The 15,992-nt window shown below is 39.3% G+C and overlaps 2 protein-coding genes across 2 annotated transcripts; both read left to right on the top strand.

The window, feature by feature from the left end:
* Positions 1 to 5,912: 5,912 nt before the first annotated feature.
* LOC308155551 (cytosolic iron-sulfur assembly component 2B-like) lies at positions 5,913 to 8,306 on the top strand. Its single transcript, XM_080528882.1, has 5 exons — positions 5,913 to 6,139; positions 6,836 to 6,913; positions 7,042 to 7,167; positions 7,340 to 7,385; positions 7,610 to 8,306. Exons 1-5 carry the CDS (start codon positions 6,020 to 6,022, stop codon positions 7,708 to 7,710), a joined length of 471 nt encoding a protein of 156 aa, XP_080385008.1. The 5' UTR covers positions 5,913 to 6,019; the 3' UTR covers positions 7,711 to 8,306.
* Positions 8,307 to 10,450: 2,144 nt separating this feature from the next.
* On the top strand, positions 10,451 to 12,452 carry LOC308155668 (cytosolic iron-sulfur assembly component 2B-like; the record flags this gene model as incomplete). The annotated part of the gene is made up of 5 exons (XM_080529042.1): positions 10,451 to 10,565; positions 11,494 to 11,573; positions 11,710 to 11,835; positions 12,076 to 12,121; positions 12,355 to 12,452. 5 exons carry the CDS (start codon positions 10,451 to 10,453, stop codon positions 12,450 to 12,452), a joined length of 465 nt encoding a protein of 154 aa, XP_080385168.1.
* Between the last annotated feature and the right edge of the window lie 3,540 nt (positions 12,453 to 15,992).

The raw sequence follows: 15,992 nt of genomic DNA, 5'->3' as shown, positions 1-15,992 counted from the left end.
CTTAACTAGCTGTGGCTAACTTAGCTGTGGCTAACTAAACTAGCTGTGGATAACTTAACTAGCTGTGGCTAACTTGACTAGCTGTGGCTAACTTAACTAGCTGTGGCTAACTTAACTAGCTGTGGATAACTTAACTAGCTGTGGCTAACTTAACTAGCTGTAGCTAACAATAGCTAGCTAACGGCTAAGCACATCTAGGTTGCTTGCTAGCCAGTTAAAATATACACACGTATAAACATGGTAACAACTGGTGAGCCGAATGTTCCAGCACTGGATTTGCTTACCAGTGGCTCTTGAATAACTTGAATTCGCAGGTTTGTCAAAGCTTGGTGGAAAACGGCTAAACTTTCCAGCTAGCTAACTTATCTTGGTAAACAATCATTCATAATGGCTAAGGAGGGTCGGGGGTCGCGCCGTGGTGCAGAGATTGCACGTGCTGGTTTGGCTGAGGGGATGCGCGCGCTCAGGAATACCTTTAAAAGTATTTAAAGTATTTTAAGTAAAAATACTATATTTGAGTAATATTTTAAGTAAAAAGTATTTTAAGTATTTAAAATACTTTTAAAAGTCGACTATGAATCTGCTACCGAGAGACAAACCCCAATGTAAGCACCTCGCGTTCACGTGTATAATTCGCGTTCACGTGTATAATTGAAATAAAATGTAACAATTATGTGGTTAACGACTTACGGGGAGGTGGTTTCACACGAGTGTAGAAAAGGTGTAAATAGGAGAAAAAAACAAAACAAGACGCGGGATTTATGCAATGTCGCAAACAACCGACTTGTTCTCAAACTGCTCAACCGACTTGTCGAGGAAAAATCATCTAACAAGTCGCTTGAGCAGTTTGAGACATTTATAGATAAAAACAATTTAAGTGGTAATGGTATGAAACTGAGGAAATGGCACATGAAATGTAATCCCCCTCATACAAATTGACCGCTATCAGACCCCAATTTGTATTAATCTAATGCATTACACAGCTCCACAGGAAATTGTGAGGAAACCAATTTTCAGATCTTATCCTCTCTTTTCCCAACCAGCCATCTAGATGCCACTGATGGGACAGACTGTTTCTGAACTGGAATCTGAATGCACAGCAGCTGGTATTGTATGACTAGCCACGTCAAATATCTGTGTTATATTTATGATCAGTGAAATCCAGTAATGACATGGCCACATCTAACAACTGATTTAATCACATGCCTACGACCCAGTACATAGACAGCTTATTGTTCTTTGCGTACATTAGCTTTTTTTGTAATGTCAATACAGTGTCATTTCATTTATCTATTTATAATGAATGTATCCATATTATATTACCCTGTTTCTCTATCATACCCTTTGTATCCATGTGAGACTCTCATGTCTCAGATATATCCTTGTATAAATAAATGCTATCATGTTTCAGCCTCAACTGAAGGACAGAGTTCACTTGAGTTGTCCTTATCAATGCCGGAATGTATAACAAATTCCCAAGCACAATACTCCCAAGATGAACTTGACTAAGCTAATTAGGAGAAGGAGGATTCAAACTCTTCAGTCCAAGAGGGAAGGAGGCAACGTGGTTGTTGTTAATAATTTCTTGGTTATATGTCTATCTTTGCTTGTAGATTTAACCCAACTGACAAACACTAGAGTGTGGTAAAGTAAACTGTGTTGAAGTCATGTGATTATGAAGACATGAGTATTCACAGACTTCCCAGAAGGCCAGCTAATGACTGTTCTGTATTGTTTGCTACACTGTGTGTGTGTGTGTGTGTGTGTGTGTGTGTGTGTGTGTGTGTGTGTGTGTGTGTGTGTGTGTGTGTGTTTCTGTCTGTCTGTGTCTGTGTGAGATCATCATATCATCATCACCAGCCATCACTGCACTCTCGAAATGGCAACTCCATCAACAGGTTTTCTCCTATGGATCCTTTCAAGAGTATGTGTATTCAGTTCTTAAGACATCCGTCAAAATAACCTAAATTAGCCACAGACAGTACCTCATTGTTACCAAGCCAGAGGGAATTAGTTGTGCCAATAATTAAGAACTTACTGTATCTTACAGTATTAAGCATCCGCCACCTCTTTAATAACAAAGCCCCCTTGCCCTCAGGATCTATTGAACATTAACATTTACTTTTCTTCCTCTCTATTTACATAAACTGTTTCTCTCAAGTTTTTCTTTCATGTAGATTGTTATGGGAAGTCCTGACTCTTTTTCATGTTGTCTTGTCCTTATCGTTGCCATAGCCTATGTAAAAACAGTTAGGAGAATTCATATTGATTGCAATTATGCATTTGATCAATAGTTGAATTGCAGTGAGTTGAGTGTTCTATGCCTATTTATGAGAACAGTTCACAAGAGAACTGTTCACAACCAGAGAACTGAGGACTGTTCACAGCTAGATTGTAGGCCAGGAGATAATGAGCAGTCGGAAGTTCAGAGACTCTTCAGTTTCTTTGACTGTATTGTGTGTTGCCCTGACTTGTAGATGCGGTCACGCTGTTAACAGGAAATCTCTGTGTGAATTCTATCCAGCCAGTGACTAATGGTTTATATGGCCCAGTAACAGATACCATGTAATGGTCTCACACGTATTAGTGCATCACACAGTAGTTCCTCTGTTTAAACAAAGAGGAACATATCATATATGACCATTGTGAAGAGGTTGAATTATTCAATTAAAAACAGTTTAACTCTTTTAGGTTGTGCATTTACTTCCTTATGTCAAAGATTATTTTTATTGTAGGAAATTGATAAAAATCCTAGTTGTGCTATTGTTTAGAAGAGCTGGTTTAGCTGGTTTATCACCGGGTGCTCTGTCAAGGCCATTAGCTCTAGCTGTTTTTATGGAACTCAGTCATTCATTAACTCTCTGTCAATGTTTAAAGAATCTCTTTGGTTTCGACTTCACTCACTGTCCATACTGACAGTGAAGCTGAAACCAGGAATAGTCTGGTTCGGTCTCCTCATTGAAACTAAAGAAATGTTGAGCTTTAAAAAAAAATATATGAACAACACCCCCCCCCAAACTGCCTGTCTCCTGTTGTATATCTCCTGAAAAACATGTGTTTGTGTATTGTAGTACACTTAATGAGCTAACTCATTAATAGTCTATATTTATTGGGTTATGTACATTTACACAAGTATAATGTCTATGATCTGTTATTGTATATGCCAACACCAACATTGACAGATAGAAAGCAAACCATGTTTCATGCCCTGTTGTGTTTTGCATTTTTTTGAGAAAGGGAGCTGAACGAGCCTGTTGGGTGACAGCAGTGAACAAGGTGAGCCTGTGGGGGAAGGGTGGTTATTTGTTCAGAGTCAGACCGGTTCTGTATTACACCATAAAAGCATATAGTCTCTTTCTGTATTTAGTCCCGACAATAGCAGTGAACAACACTCATCCCTGCTCAGTGCTCAAATTCTGACTCAGTCCTCCTACAAATATGAAGATAGTTGACATCCATGAACTTGGATTGAAGGAAATTCTCTATAGATCTCTGAGGCTTTTTCCAGTGTATCTTCAGTAATGGTATTGTAGCCTACATGTATGCTTAATGAGCATAGCTAGCCAGACTGAAGTGGACATTTAAGCTGAAGTGCTGCGATCAGCCAATATCCCTCCATTGTCCCAGTTGATTGACTTCCCCTCTCCACCATCAACCCTTAAAAGCCCATCAACGCAGAGTGAGGCTTTTAGACTCTATAAAATGTTTATGCATGCATAACCTTCACTATCTTATTAGGTTATAGCATCATGTTTCCAAATAGACATTTACTTTTTTTCTTTTCCCGGATTTACCAGCTAAAAGCTTTAGATGCACACTCAGATTTGACAGGAGGGCTTTGGTTAGTTCTACAGAATGAATAGACAAGACCTGTCTTGTTGTTTCTTAGCGTTGTGCTGGGGGTTTTTGTTTCTCTGGAATGTGTGGCATAGGACCTCCCGTCTCCTGCAAAGCCACATTAGGAAGGCAGCTCCCTGGCTTCAGGCATGAAGGTGTCTGTGACCCCCCACCCCCCTCCCAAGTCTCACTCACAGGCCTCCAGGCTGCCAAGGATGTCAGCCAACTGTGTGGGGACCCCCAAGGCACTCTCAACCATTTCTAAAAGCTGTTGTGATGTCACGGTGGAGTGTCACGCAGAAACTGTGATGAAAGTCTCTCTTTACTTCAAAAAAAGGAGGGGTTTCAATAACAGGAAAAAAATCCTTCACTCATGCCACCTGACTCCACATTCCTGAGGGCCGATGCTGATGTAGTGGTTGAAATACAACACATTGCGTGTTTCGTCACCTGTAGCACTGTGACGCTTAACTCACTTTGTTGACGGTAAATAGCTCCCCTGGGGGGTATTCCATCAATGTCGCTAAAGGAAAATCCAGGCTTATTTTTGATAAGTCTTGTGAGATTTAATTGTAAGACACTTCTCATCAGAATAAGCCTGGATTTTCCTTTAGCGACGTTGATGGAATACCCCCCCCCCCCTGACTCCTCTCTTAGATGGCATAGGGTCAATGGTGAAGTCTTGGGTTTAGGATTGCCTTGGTCAGCAAAGACAAGAGCAAGAATATAGCATTAAGTGTCCCTCAGGGCAGGGCCAGCACTTAGCCCAGAACAAACCAACCACACCCAAGACTCCTGCTTGCCTTTACCTTTAACTGTTATTGTTGACACACAATTTGGGTGTGCCCACTATTTTAAATTGCAGTCCTTCAGCGTACTGCCCTATTGAACTAATCTCTCTGACAGCACTGACGAGTGAGTGACTTAGGGTGAGGGATCATATTACATATATTGAATTAAACAACAAATTGGTATGCTTTGTTGTATTTTGACTTTACAAACATTTATTTATTTAGACATAGTTACTAAAATGCCCACATAACCATAGTTCTTGTAATTCAAGTCAAGACAATGGCATCAAAAGCTTGTTAAATTTGGAATTAGACTTACTCTAGTAGTCAATTGTATAATATCTGACTGCCAGGGGATTGCCTTCTCCGTGAGCTCAGAGCAAAGCTGGGCTCATGCAAATAGAATAGGAAGGTGTGCTATCAGGCTCAATCTAAACAGGTATTTCAGGCTGAGACAGGCTTTAGGGTTCAAAAGAGCCTCATTGTGTACAAGCAAACCAAGAGGTTCCTTCAACAGCTGTTGACAAGTTAGACAGAGAGGGTCAGCTTGGAGCTAGGAAGGCCTGGTGATAAATAGCTCAGTCTTATAATGTGGCAACGTTGTTTCCACAAAAGTAAACCCAGCATTTCTTGAAACAGACAAGTGAATGAAACATTGATAGCTAAACATTGACTGAGTACTCAGTATACTGAGTATCTCTTAAAAGCTCACTGAGATTGCTTTTCAATGTTATTATTTTATTGTTATGTCTGTAACTAATCAAATGCATTTTAGGGTATTTCAATTATATTGACAATTGTATTTACATGTAGAAATTGCTCCAAAGTAAAAGTACAACCGGACCTTTTTCATAGATCTTGCAGTTCACTTGTAGCCTACAGTGCCAACAGGATATTGGATAGGACTGGATATGTTACATTCTGAGTCACAAATTATCAGGAGTCTGTATCAGCTGTTTCATCATCATTTCATTTCACCATCAAGCTGGGGATTTTCCATATAATGCCTACATATTTTGAATCTATCGATGTGTCCCAAGATAGTTATTTTAAATTAGAGTGGATGTCATCTCCTTCATGAATAAAGAGCAGGAAACAACATTTTCACAGCAGGAAACAACATTTTTGACAGCTATGTCATGTTTCATAGTGTACTCATAAAAAGTATTTAATAGAGATGCTTTTCTGCCCCCTGCTGGATAAACCTGGAAGCGTGAGTGTGTGAGCGTGTGTGAGAGTGTGTGACGCGCATGTTACGATCTCTCCAACCCGGAAGTTGTTCGTCAAAGTCCACCTTACAAAACAAAAATAATCGAGGCTCCTGCTGCTGCTTTCTGTGTTTCAAACTTTTTTTTAAACAATTTGTAGTGTTTCCATTTCTAACACTTCAAATGACCCGTTTAGAGAACGCAAACCCTTTGATATTTCAGCGGTCAGGAGAGAGACTTGTGACCGCACATGATGAGGACGAGGATGTGGCTGATCCGATCGACGACAGAGAAATATTCGATATCCTTATAATATATATAGATGCTCACTCTTTATTTGTTAAGTAGCCTATATGATCAGCTTATCATGTGCTTTCTATGGGTCACGTTTGTTGAAAAATACTTGTTTATAAACCCATATCAACCCATCCTGTAAAGACCTAGGTTCTAGGCCCTGGACAATCTAGACAATTTGATGGCAGCTACTAGATTGTAATCAAGTGTAATAATACTGAAATACAGCTGAACATTTCAAACCTGCAAACTGCGACACTTTAAATGAATGTGCAATAATACTATGTGCAATATGACAACCCTCGGGTACATAAGGTTCAGAGATAGGAAATGTTAGGATATTTATAGCATAGCATAGAGTACAGCACAGTGTTTTATTTGTATTGTATAGTATAGTGGATAGTGGATATAGCCTTTATTTATGTAAACCAGCTCTTTTCCCTTCTTGTTTTTAGTTTTAAAAAAAATCCTAGCACCAGGGGAGCCCCCCCCCCCTCCTAAATTTCGTTGTATGGTACATGTACTGTATCAATGACGATAAAGACCATTCATTCATTCATTCATATCTGCTACACGGATTTAAGAGCTCATGCTTACACCAATCCTGCTTTAAGCTCATGTGTGACAGTGAGTGTACAACTGCAAGTAAAGGTACAAGGGGGGGAAGAAGTGGGATTTGTAATGTCACCTTAACCTGATCTACATCTAATTAGATCCATCAACGACCCAGAACACCCTCTCTCCCTCGAGGAGTTGAATGTCGTGGAACAAGTGCGAGTGCGCGTACGTTTCACACCCATTAATTACTTCACATCACTTTGTGTAGAAGCTTCAGATGTGTGATGTTTTTTCTGAAATGGGTTAGGGTTAGAATGAATGCATTGACCATCAGAGCTGTTTTGTCTTCACAGGTAAATGATCAAGATAGCACAGTGGGTATAGAGTTCACCCCCACCATACCCCACTGCAGCATGGCTACCCTCATTGGACTGTCCATCAAAGTCAAGCTGCTGCGCTCACTACCTGACAGGTTTAAGGTGGGTGAGAGAGATAATAAGCCTTTCATAAAGGAATTACACTAGAGTCCAACCAGCACTGCTGTACTGGGCTTGTCTGGTAACATCCAGCATAGTTGCTGGACAGGACAATGTTGTGAAAGAATGTAGTTGTTTCTTGTCTGATTGTGTGTATTCATTCACTCCTCTTCAGATCGATGTGCACATTACTCCTGGGACGCACGCCTCAGAGGAAGCAGGTAATATACGTCCGTGTAACTCAACTCTGTGTTGAGTCTGGGCTCATCAAACGCATCCACAATAGGACTACATTGTATTCTAGCTTTTGCTATAGCTCAGTTGTATTTTGTGCTAATATTTTGATTTGAACAAATAAGACATTTAAAGATACTGTTTTAGCTAACATATTCTCCACAAGGTGTCTGCCCCTTTTGACTGTCTGGTTTTCTTTGCTTTGTTCTAGTCAACAAACAGCTGGCAGACAAAGAGAGAGTGGCGGCGGCACTGGAGAACTCTCAGCTTCTGGAGGTGGTCAACCAATGCCTGACCACAAAGCCAGTCTGAGCCCCTCTGAGGAGTAACTTCTGCCCACGAAGATTGTACCTTCTGGTCTTGGCTGATAGACTGTGTCTCCTTGGAGCTCTTACGTTTCTGCCTCTTACATACTGGTACTACAGTGTGTTGAGGTTTGCGAAACGTGCTTTGACATGGCTAATATTCCACCTCTGTTGTCACTATAATTGTGTCATTTAACACAAGTTATACAGTGCATTCGGAAAGTATTCAGACCCCTTCACTTTGTTGTGTTATAGACTCATTTTAGGGATTCAATTAAAATAATTTGCCATAAATCCACACACAATAACCCGGAATGACAGAGTGAAAACAAGTTTTTTGAACTTTCGGTAAATGTATTAAAATGTAAATACAACAAATACCCCATGTACCTAAGTATTTTGACCCTTTGCTTTGACATTCTTAAAATGTCATCAACAAATGGCTGAAAAACTTGAATTGAGTCCATCTTTATGCAAGAACAATACTGAGCAGTTTTGTTCCTCAATGCTGATTGATGTACATCTGTTTCTGCATTGAATATCGTCCTGTAGCTGGCATCCGATAGTGTTGCTGTGTTGTGTGACTGTCAGCCCATATGGAATTATGAGCAATGATTACTATTTTAGCCCCTATGGGATGGAATAGTGTATTAATTATTTGCTTTTGTATAATCTTTTTTTTTTTCCCTTTTTTTTTTCATGTCTATCTATAAAATGAATTGATAAATAACATGTGTTTATGATCTAATCATCACATCAAAAAATAAGAGATTTGGTTAGATTTTGGTTGTCATATGCTGATCACATCCTTTTTATGACCAGGATAGGAGAGAAGGAGAGAGCAGAGGAGGTAAGGAGTGCGACAGACAGATGAAACACCAAAACAGCTACTGGAGTGGTGGCTTCTCTTATTTTTTCTTTGGGTTTTACTCCTGCTGTTGAAAATAAGAATACTAAGAACCGGAGCCAGAGCACAGTGTCTCACATATTACATTAATTTTACTCTGAAATAATGGTATAATAACCCCCCCACTTGGATAAAGGCGTCTGCTAAATGTCAGGAGAGTACATTAATTTGAAGCAGGATTGGTGTACGCATGAGCTCTTAAATACGTGTAGAAGTGCACATGTGGGAAAAGGGTTTATAATCACTAGTGAAGTTCACAATATAATCAACCAGCATTTTTCAACAATCGTGACCCATAGCAAGCAGACGATTAGCTGATACTTAACAAAGGAAGCGTGAGCATCTTTGGTTAAAAGGATATCAAATATTTCTCTGTCGTCGATGGGATCAGCAACATCTTCGTCCTCATCCAGTGCGGTCAGAAGTTTCTCTCCAGACCGTCTGAATATATGTTCTTCTGCCCCCTGCTGGATAAACCTGGAAACCAACTTGTGTGATGCGCATGTTACGAGATCTACAGACCGCAAGTTGTTAAGTCACCCTTACAAAACAAAATCACATGTGGAAAGCGTTTAGCTTTCACAGTGGATCGATCTAATGGCCTAAATTTGATAAAATAAAATAAAATTAAGCATATTAATTTACAATCCATACATATGTAGCCTATACTCCAACAGTATTGTTTATCAAAACCATAGAAGAAGCTTATTCAGAACTGCGTGAATATCTTTATATCATATAGCAATTCGTGAGCAATTATAATGTTCTATCTCCGTCTAGGGTAGTTCAGAGATATTGAGCGTCAAATTTTTTACATTACATTATGTTTTGTAAGATGGAACTTTTGGATTTTATGAATTACTAACTAAAAAATGTCAACATTTTAAAAAATAACACCACACAGGCATTAATAAACACCTAATGGGTCACACCCTCAGCTGATCACCTCTGCAGGTACTCATCCATGTTAGTTGTAAATGTCTTTAGTGAGCCACACATCCTGAAATGTACATTTGCCAGGCATAGCTACAACTGCTTGCTGCCGCTTAACCTGCACCGGAATGTTCTTGAGGCAAGTGCGTGGTGCGACTCAGATAGCGGGTGAAACATGCAGACAGCGTAACAGTATGTGGCGAGAAGCAGTCTCCCACACTATGGTGTCGACCCAAACCATACGGACACAGTACGACATCGTTACGGGCCAGACTGCTTTCTTGTCACATACAGCTTCTCAACATCAGCTTTATTTTAGAGAGCCAAGCTACAATGAAACACAGAGTGAACACCTACACACTATGAAAGTTTCGGTCACACACTGCAGAATGCAAATAAAACTGAAGACACCTCATCATTTTTTAGATGGCAGCATTAAACTTGGTAGTAGGAGTGTGCTGGAGTCATCATACTTGTATCTGCTTATAGCAATTAATGTTCCTATCTACAGATTATGTAAAAAAAAACTAAATTTTGACAAAAATGGAGATAGAACCTTATAATTCTAACGTCACGAATTCAAGAAGCAATTCGCAAGTTGTTAAGTCACCCTTACAAAACAAAATCACATGTGATTTTGTTTTGTAAGGGTGACTTCACAACTTGCGGTCTGTAGATCTCGTAACATGCGCATCACACAAGTTGGTTTCCAGGTTTATCCAGCAGGGGGCAGAAAAAACATCTCTATTGAATAAGCTACTTTTTATGAGTATAGTTACCATTATCTGCAACATTCGGGACGGGTATAGTTGTTCGTCAAAGTCCAGGTTACAAAAGCAATCGAGGCTGTTTTTTTTTTTGTTTCAGATTTTTCCAATTTGTAGTGTTTCCAGTATTAACATTTCAAATGTCTGAGGGGAACGTAAATCCTAAGATATTTAGACGGTCTGAAGAGAGACTTCTGACCGCACTGGATGAAGACGAAGATGTTGCTGATCCCATCGACGAGAGAGAAATATTTGATATCCTTTTAACCAAAGATGCTCACGCTTCCTTTGTTAAGTATCAGCTTATCGTCTGCTTGCTATGGGTCACGATTGTTGAAAAAAACCAAACAAAAAAAAAACGTGTAGATTATGTTGTAAGCTTGGTAACTATTGATTATAAACCATTTTCCCCACATGTGCACTTCTACACGTACACCAATCCTGCTTTAAATGAATGTACATTTTAATTTACAGTACAGGCCAAAAGTTTGGACACACCTTCTCATTCAATGTGTTTCCTTTATTTTCATGACTATTTACATTGTAGATTCTCACTGAAGGCATCAAAACTATGAATGAACACATGTGGAATGATGTACTTAACAAAAAAGTGTGAAATAACTCTAAATATGTCTTAGATTTTAGATTCCTCAAAGTAGCCACCCTTTGCTTTTTTGTTGTTAATAAAATAAAATAAAATAAATAAAATATATAATAATAATATTATATATATAATAACATATTATTATTAACACATTATATTTAATATTATTATTATAGATTTGATTAACAACAAAAAAGCAAAGGGTGGCTACTTTGAGGAATCTAAAATATAAGACATATTTACAGTTATTTCACACTTTATTGTTAAATACATAATTCCTATGTGTTCATTCATAGTTTTGATGCCTTCAGTGAGAATCTACAATGTACCAAATAGTCATGAAAATAAAGGAAATGTTTGGCCTGTACTGTACATTTTTGACATTTAGCAGATGCCTTTATCCAAAGGGAGTTATATAACAAGTAAATTTAACTAACGTAAGTGAATCATCTATACATCAGTCATCATTAAAAAGAAAAGTGTGACAATGTACAACAGCAAGGAAAGGTAGAAAGGGGAAGAACTATCTGTGAGTGGGACTCACACTTTGTCATAAAATGTCACCTTAACCTGATCTACATATAATTAAATCCATCAACGACCCAGAACACCCTCTCTCCCTCGAGGAGTTGAAGGTTGTGGAAGAAGTGCGAGTGCGCGTATGTTTCACACCCATTCATTACTTCGCATCACTTTGTGTAGAAGCTTCAGATATGTTGTATAACTTGTATTTTTCTGAAATGGGTTAGGGTTCGAATGAATGCATTGACCATCAGAGCTGTTTTGTCTTCACAGGTAAATGATCAAGATAGCACAGTGGGTATAGAGTTCACCCCCACCATACCCCACTGCAGCATGGCTACCCTCATTGGACTGTCCATCAAAGTCAAGCTGCTGCGCTCACTACCTAATAGGTTTAAGGTGGGTGAGAGAGATAATAAGCCTTTCATAAAGGAATTACACTAGAGTCCAACCCAGCACTTCTGTACATCCAGCATCCAGCATAAAAGTTGTGAAAGGAAAATATCAGTACAAGCACAGTAAGTTAGGGTCGGCCCTGGCATGTGTAAAGGTAAAGCCCCCCTGCTCTCCTGTGAGCTGTGGATTTTTTAATGCATTTGTTTCTTGTCTGATTGTGTGTATTCATTCACTCCTCTTCAGATCGATGTGCACATTACTCCTGGGACGCACACCACAGAGGGAGCAAGTAATATGTTTAGTGCAACTCTGTGTTGAGTCTGGGCTCATCAAACACATCCACAATAGGACTACATTGTATTCTAGCTTTTGCTAATAGCTCAGTTGTATTAGGCTTTATGTATTTCGTGCAAATATTTTGAGTTTAACAAATAAGACATTTAAAGATACTGTTTTAGCTAACATATTCTCCACAAGGTGTCTGCCCCTTTTGACTGTCTGGTTTTCTCTGCTTTGTTCTAGTCAACAAACAGCTGGCAGACAAAGAGAGAGTGGCGGCGGCACTGGAGAACTCTCAGCTTCTGGAGGCGGTCAACCAATGCCTGACCACAAGTCAGTAACTTCTGCCCACGAAGATTGTACCTTCTGGTCTTGGCTGATGGACTGTGTCTCCTTGGAGCTCTTACGTTTCTGCCTCTTACATACTGGTAGGGTAGTACAGTGTGTTGAGGTTTGCGAAACGTGCTTTGAAATGGCTAATAGGCCTATTCCACCTCTGCTGTCGTTAACGTTTTGTCATCTAACACAAGTTATATGTGTCATATTATGACGTTGGCATGAATACTAAACACACACTATGGGTATCATACTATATCTTCACTAGATCTACTACATCTGACATTTTGTAATATTACTTCAATATTGTATTTTCATATAAATGCATTGTTCCCTGATATAAGTACACCCAAAAGCAATGCAGCCTTAGCAAGGAATCTCAGAGAGAAAGATGACGTGTGTGCTCAGAGACTGTGGGTTAAATTCAGCCACTTCATACACTGTCAAACTGGCCCAGGCAATGAATATATACATTAGGATAATAATGTGTAGTACTCCTTCCTTCCTCCTTTAACATAAAACAATCAAGCGTTGTTTTTTAAGCACATTTGTTTGTAATAGAAAGTGCTTTACAATAAAAACAAAGAAACACAAATGGCACATACTGTATAATGAAAGCAGAATTAACACAATAGAACCACAAAATAAAGATAAGAAAAATGGGTGGAAATGGCAAAACTGAAGGACTTAATAAAAAGAGTATATGCACTTTAATTAAGTGAAAACAACGCTTTTGTTAAAGATTTGTAATTTTTGAATGTCATATTTGTTCAATTAAATGCTTCTTGAATTGCTACATGATATGAAGACATTCACTTATCCTTATTTTATATGGTTTTAATAAACAATATTCCTTTGAACTGTACACTATATGGACAAAAGTATTGGGATACCCGAACATCACACTGTTGAACTTCTCATTCCAAAACCATGAGCATATGCTATTCATTTGGAGTTAATAATGCTATTCCGAACACAGCCTGTGTCATTATGGACCTCACTTTGTGTATGGGGGCATTGTCATGCTGAAACTGGAAAGCCTTTCCCAAACTCTTGCCACAAAATTCTCTAGAATCGCATTGTATGCTGTATCATTAATCTTAATATGTCCAGAGTGTATGGGTTGTAAATGAATATTCTTAATTCATTTTAGGCATTACATTTCTGGAATTTAGCAGACGCGTTTATCCAAAGCGACTTATATCGGCTACGTAAGACAAAGTAAATTAATCATCAACAAAAAGTAATCTGTCGGGCCAGGGGCCATTGACAGTCATAATGTTAGAGGAAGGAATAATTTAGTTTTCTGTGAAAACTAAAGGCTTTACTATGGCAGTGAAAGGGGTATCGCCACCTTTCCACAATAAGTCTAATATGAAATTATATTATGAAACTCTTTCTTTTAGTTAAGAAGGCCAATATCTTCCACTTGCCAGCACAGCAGAGTGGCGCAGCGGAAGCGTGCTGGGCCCATAACCCAGAGGTCGATGGATCGAAACCATCCTCTGCTAGTCATTTTTTCCTCACACGTGGAAAAGAAAATGTCGTTGTAAATTATGTTTTAATATGTCATTTGTGCATTAGAAATACAATCAAATTATCTATCAACAAACTATATTTAAAATGACACATGAACGTATGACAATCATCTTCGACGACGGCACATTTTATGTGTTCTCTATCGCCCCGTCATGGACAACGGATGAAAATGCAGGCAATTCTACCTTTTTCCATTACCGTACCGTACCTTTCCATTACCGTACCGTACCTTTTCCACTACCCTGTGTGTACCTGACTCCGGTTTCTCTGTTGCCATCGAAGCGCGCCACTCCGCACGGGCACGTCATATCGACTTGACTAGAGGGACATATTTCGCGAGGGATATATTGCGCCCGGGGGTGCTGCCTAAAATGTAGTGAGGGAGTCACTACATGGGGTGTGTGTGAGGAAATGTTGCATATCATAAGCAATTCTGGTGACTTTTGATGGATGAATAACGTTGTGGTTAGTGCAAGTGGAAAACATGAAATGATCGGGTCTCAGGTAAATAGATAAACAGCTATGACCACTGTCAAAGGTAGAACCGGCGTCTAATGATCGCAACGTCGGTGGTTCGATCCCCGGCTGGCCACTTGTGTCGAGGTGTCCTTGGGCAAGACACTGAACCCCAAATTGCTCCCAACGAGCGGGACGGCGCCTTGCATGGTAACTTGCCGCCATTGGTGTGTAAATGTGTGTGTGAATGGGTGAATGAGATTGCACTGAATAAGGCGCTATAATTGCAGTTAATTTACCATTCCATTCGATCATGAGAGCGTTGCATAAATGCGTAATTATATATCAAACATGCGATTCCGACAATGACATAAGAGGGAAAAAACATAATGCGAGTGAGAAGGGTACAACTGGAGTCACTTCTACATTGTCCCACACGTCGTGTCTGTGTTCGTTAGCTTGAGCTTGAATGATGTCACGCGTGACGTCGTCGGCTTCCGGTACATATACGTATCAATGTCATGGGCACGTGGCTGAAGCCAACGAGGATAGACACTGAATAAGGAGTTTATTAACAGTTTGTCCGCAAATCCCCCAGGAGTCCAACAGGTGGTGGTACAGCCTTCCTAACAGCAGATGTATAGCATACTGAATTCCAAATCAACCCCTATCCCTAGACACTTTGGGTCACAGTTATGAATACAATTTGAAAGGCATAAGTGATGGTGACAATTTTACATCATAACTATCACTATCATAAGGTAAGGTTGGAAACTTGCTGATACCTATCCAACCCTGACATATGGATTTCTATGGATTTCTTCACATCTTCACTCAATGAACCCAGTTCAAAACAATCATGGATCATGTGTCATCTTCTGAAAACCATCTGTTACTCTTAGAGACGGAGAACAAGATGTGTCAACAGTGTTCATCGTGTAATTTGTTCATACAGTAACGGCTGTAGTTTTGCTTACGCTGCCAATGCCATAATAAGACTTTCAGCAAGCCCACAACGTTTCTTCTGAAATTAAAGTGTTCTCGTTATACAGTGAGGTGCAAAAATGTGGGCACCCCTGGTTTAAATGTCTGTTACAATTAATCTCCAAGTGATTGAAAGCAAACCTGAACACTAAATGCTACAAAGTTAAACATGACACCTTCCTGCAAATTTTAAGGCAAGGTTTATTTTTATTTTCAGAGTTTTTAAATGATAAAAAAGGACTGATATCAGCATATTTACTGTGTATACCTGTACTAGTAACCCAGGGTGCTATTCTTTACAATGTCCACCAACACAGCTATACCAAGGATTTTCCCACTGGTAACAATTCAGAGTTTCAGGTAGTGTGAGGATACAATAAATCATTGAACAAGTTTGAAAGAAAAGTGAAAGGGTATTTACTAACTAAAAATGCAACTAGCTAGAAATACTGTAGTCTCAGGGTCTCCTTCCACTGGGACCTTTCTCAGTTACCACTCCAAACTGCTGCCATTGCCCCGTATTAAAAATGGATGACTTATACGCTTTCCTCCCACTGTAACAGAAT

The sequence above is a fragment of the Nansenia antarctica genome, assembly GCF_963989245.1.
Source record: "Nansenia antarctica genome assembly, chromosome: 4".
Classification (NCBI taxonomy): Eukaryota; Metazoa; Chordata; class Actinopteri; order Argentiniformes; family Microstomatidae; genus Nansenia; species Nansenia antarctica.
The sequence above is the reverse complement of the archived record's forward strand: the minus strand, read 5'-3'. Positions and strand labels throughout refer to the sequence as shown.

Coding starts and splice junctions, on each gene's coding strand:
- LOC308155551 (XM_080528882.1), top strand. CDS start 6,020: ATGACCCGTTTAGAGAACGCAAACCCTTTGATATTTCAGCGGTCAGGA. Junction 6,914..7,041: donor TGGAACAAGTGCGAGTGCGC/GTACGTTTCACA, acceptor TTGTCTTCACAG/GTAAATGATCAAGATAGCAC. Junction 7,386..7,609: donor GCACGCCTCAGAGGAAGCAG/GTAATATACGTC, acceptor GCTTTGTTCTAG/TCAACAAACAGCTGGCAGAC.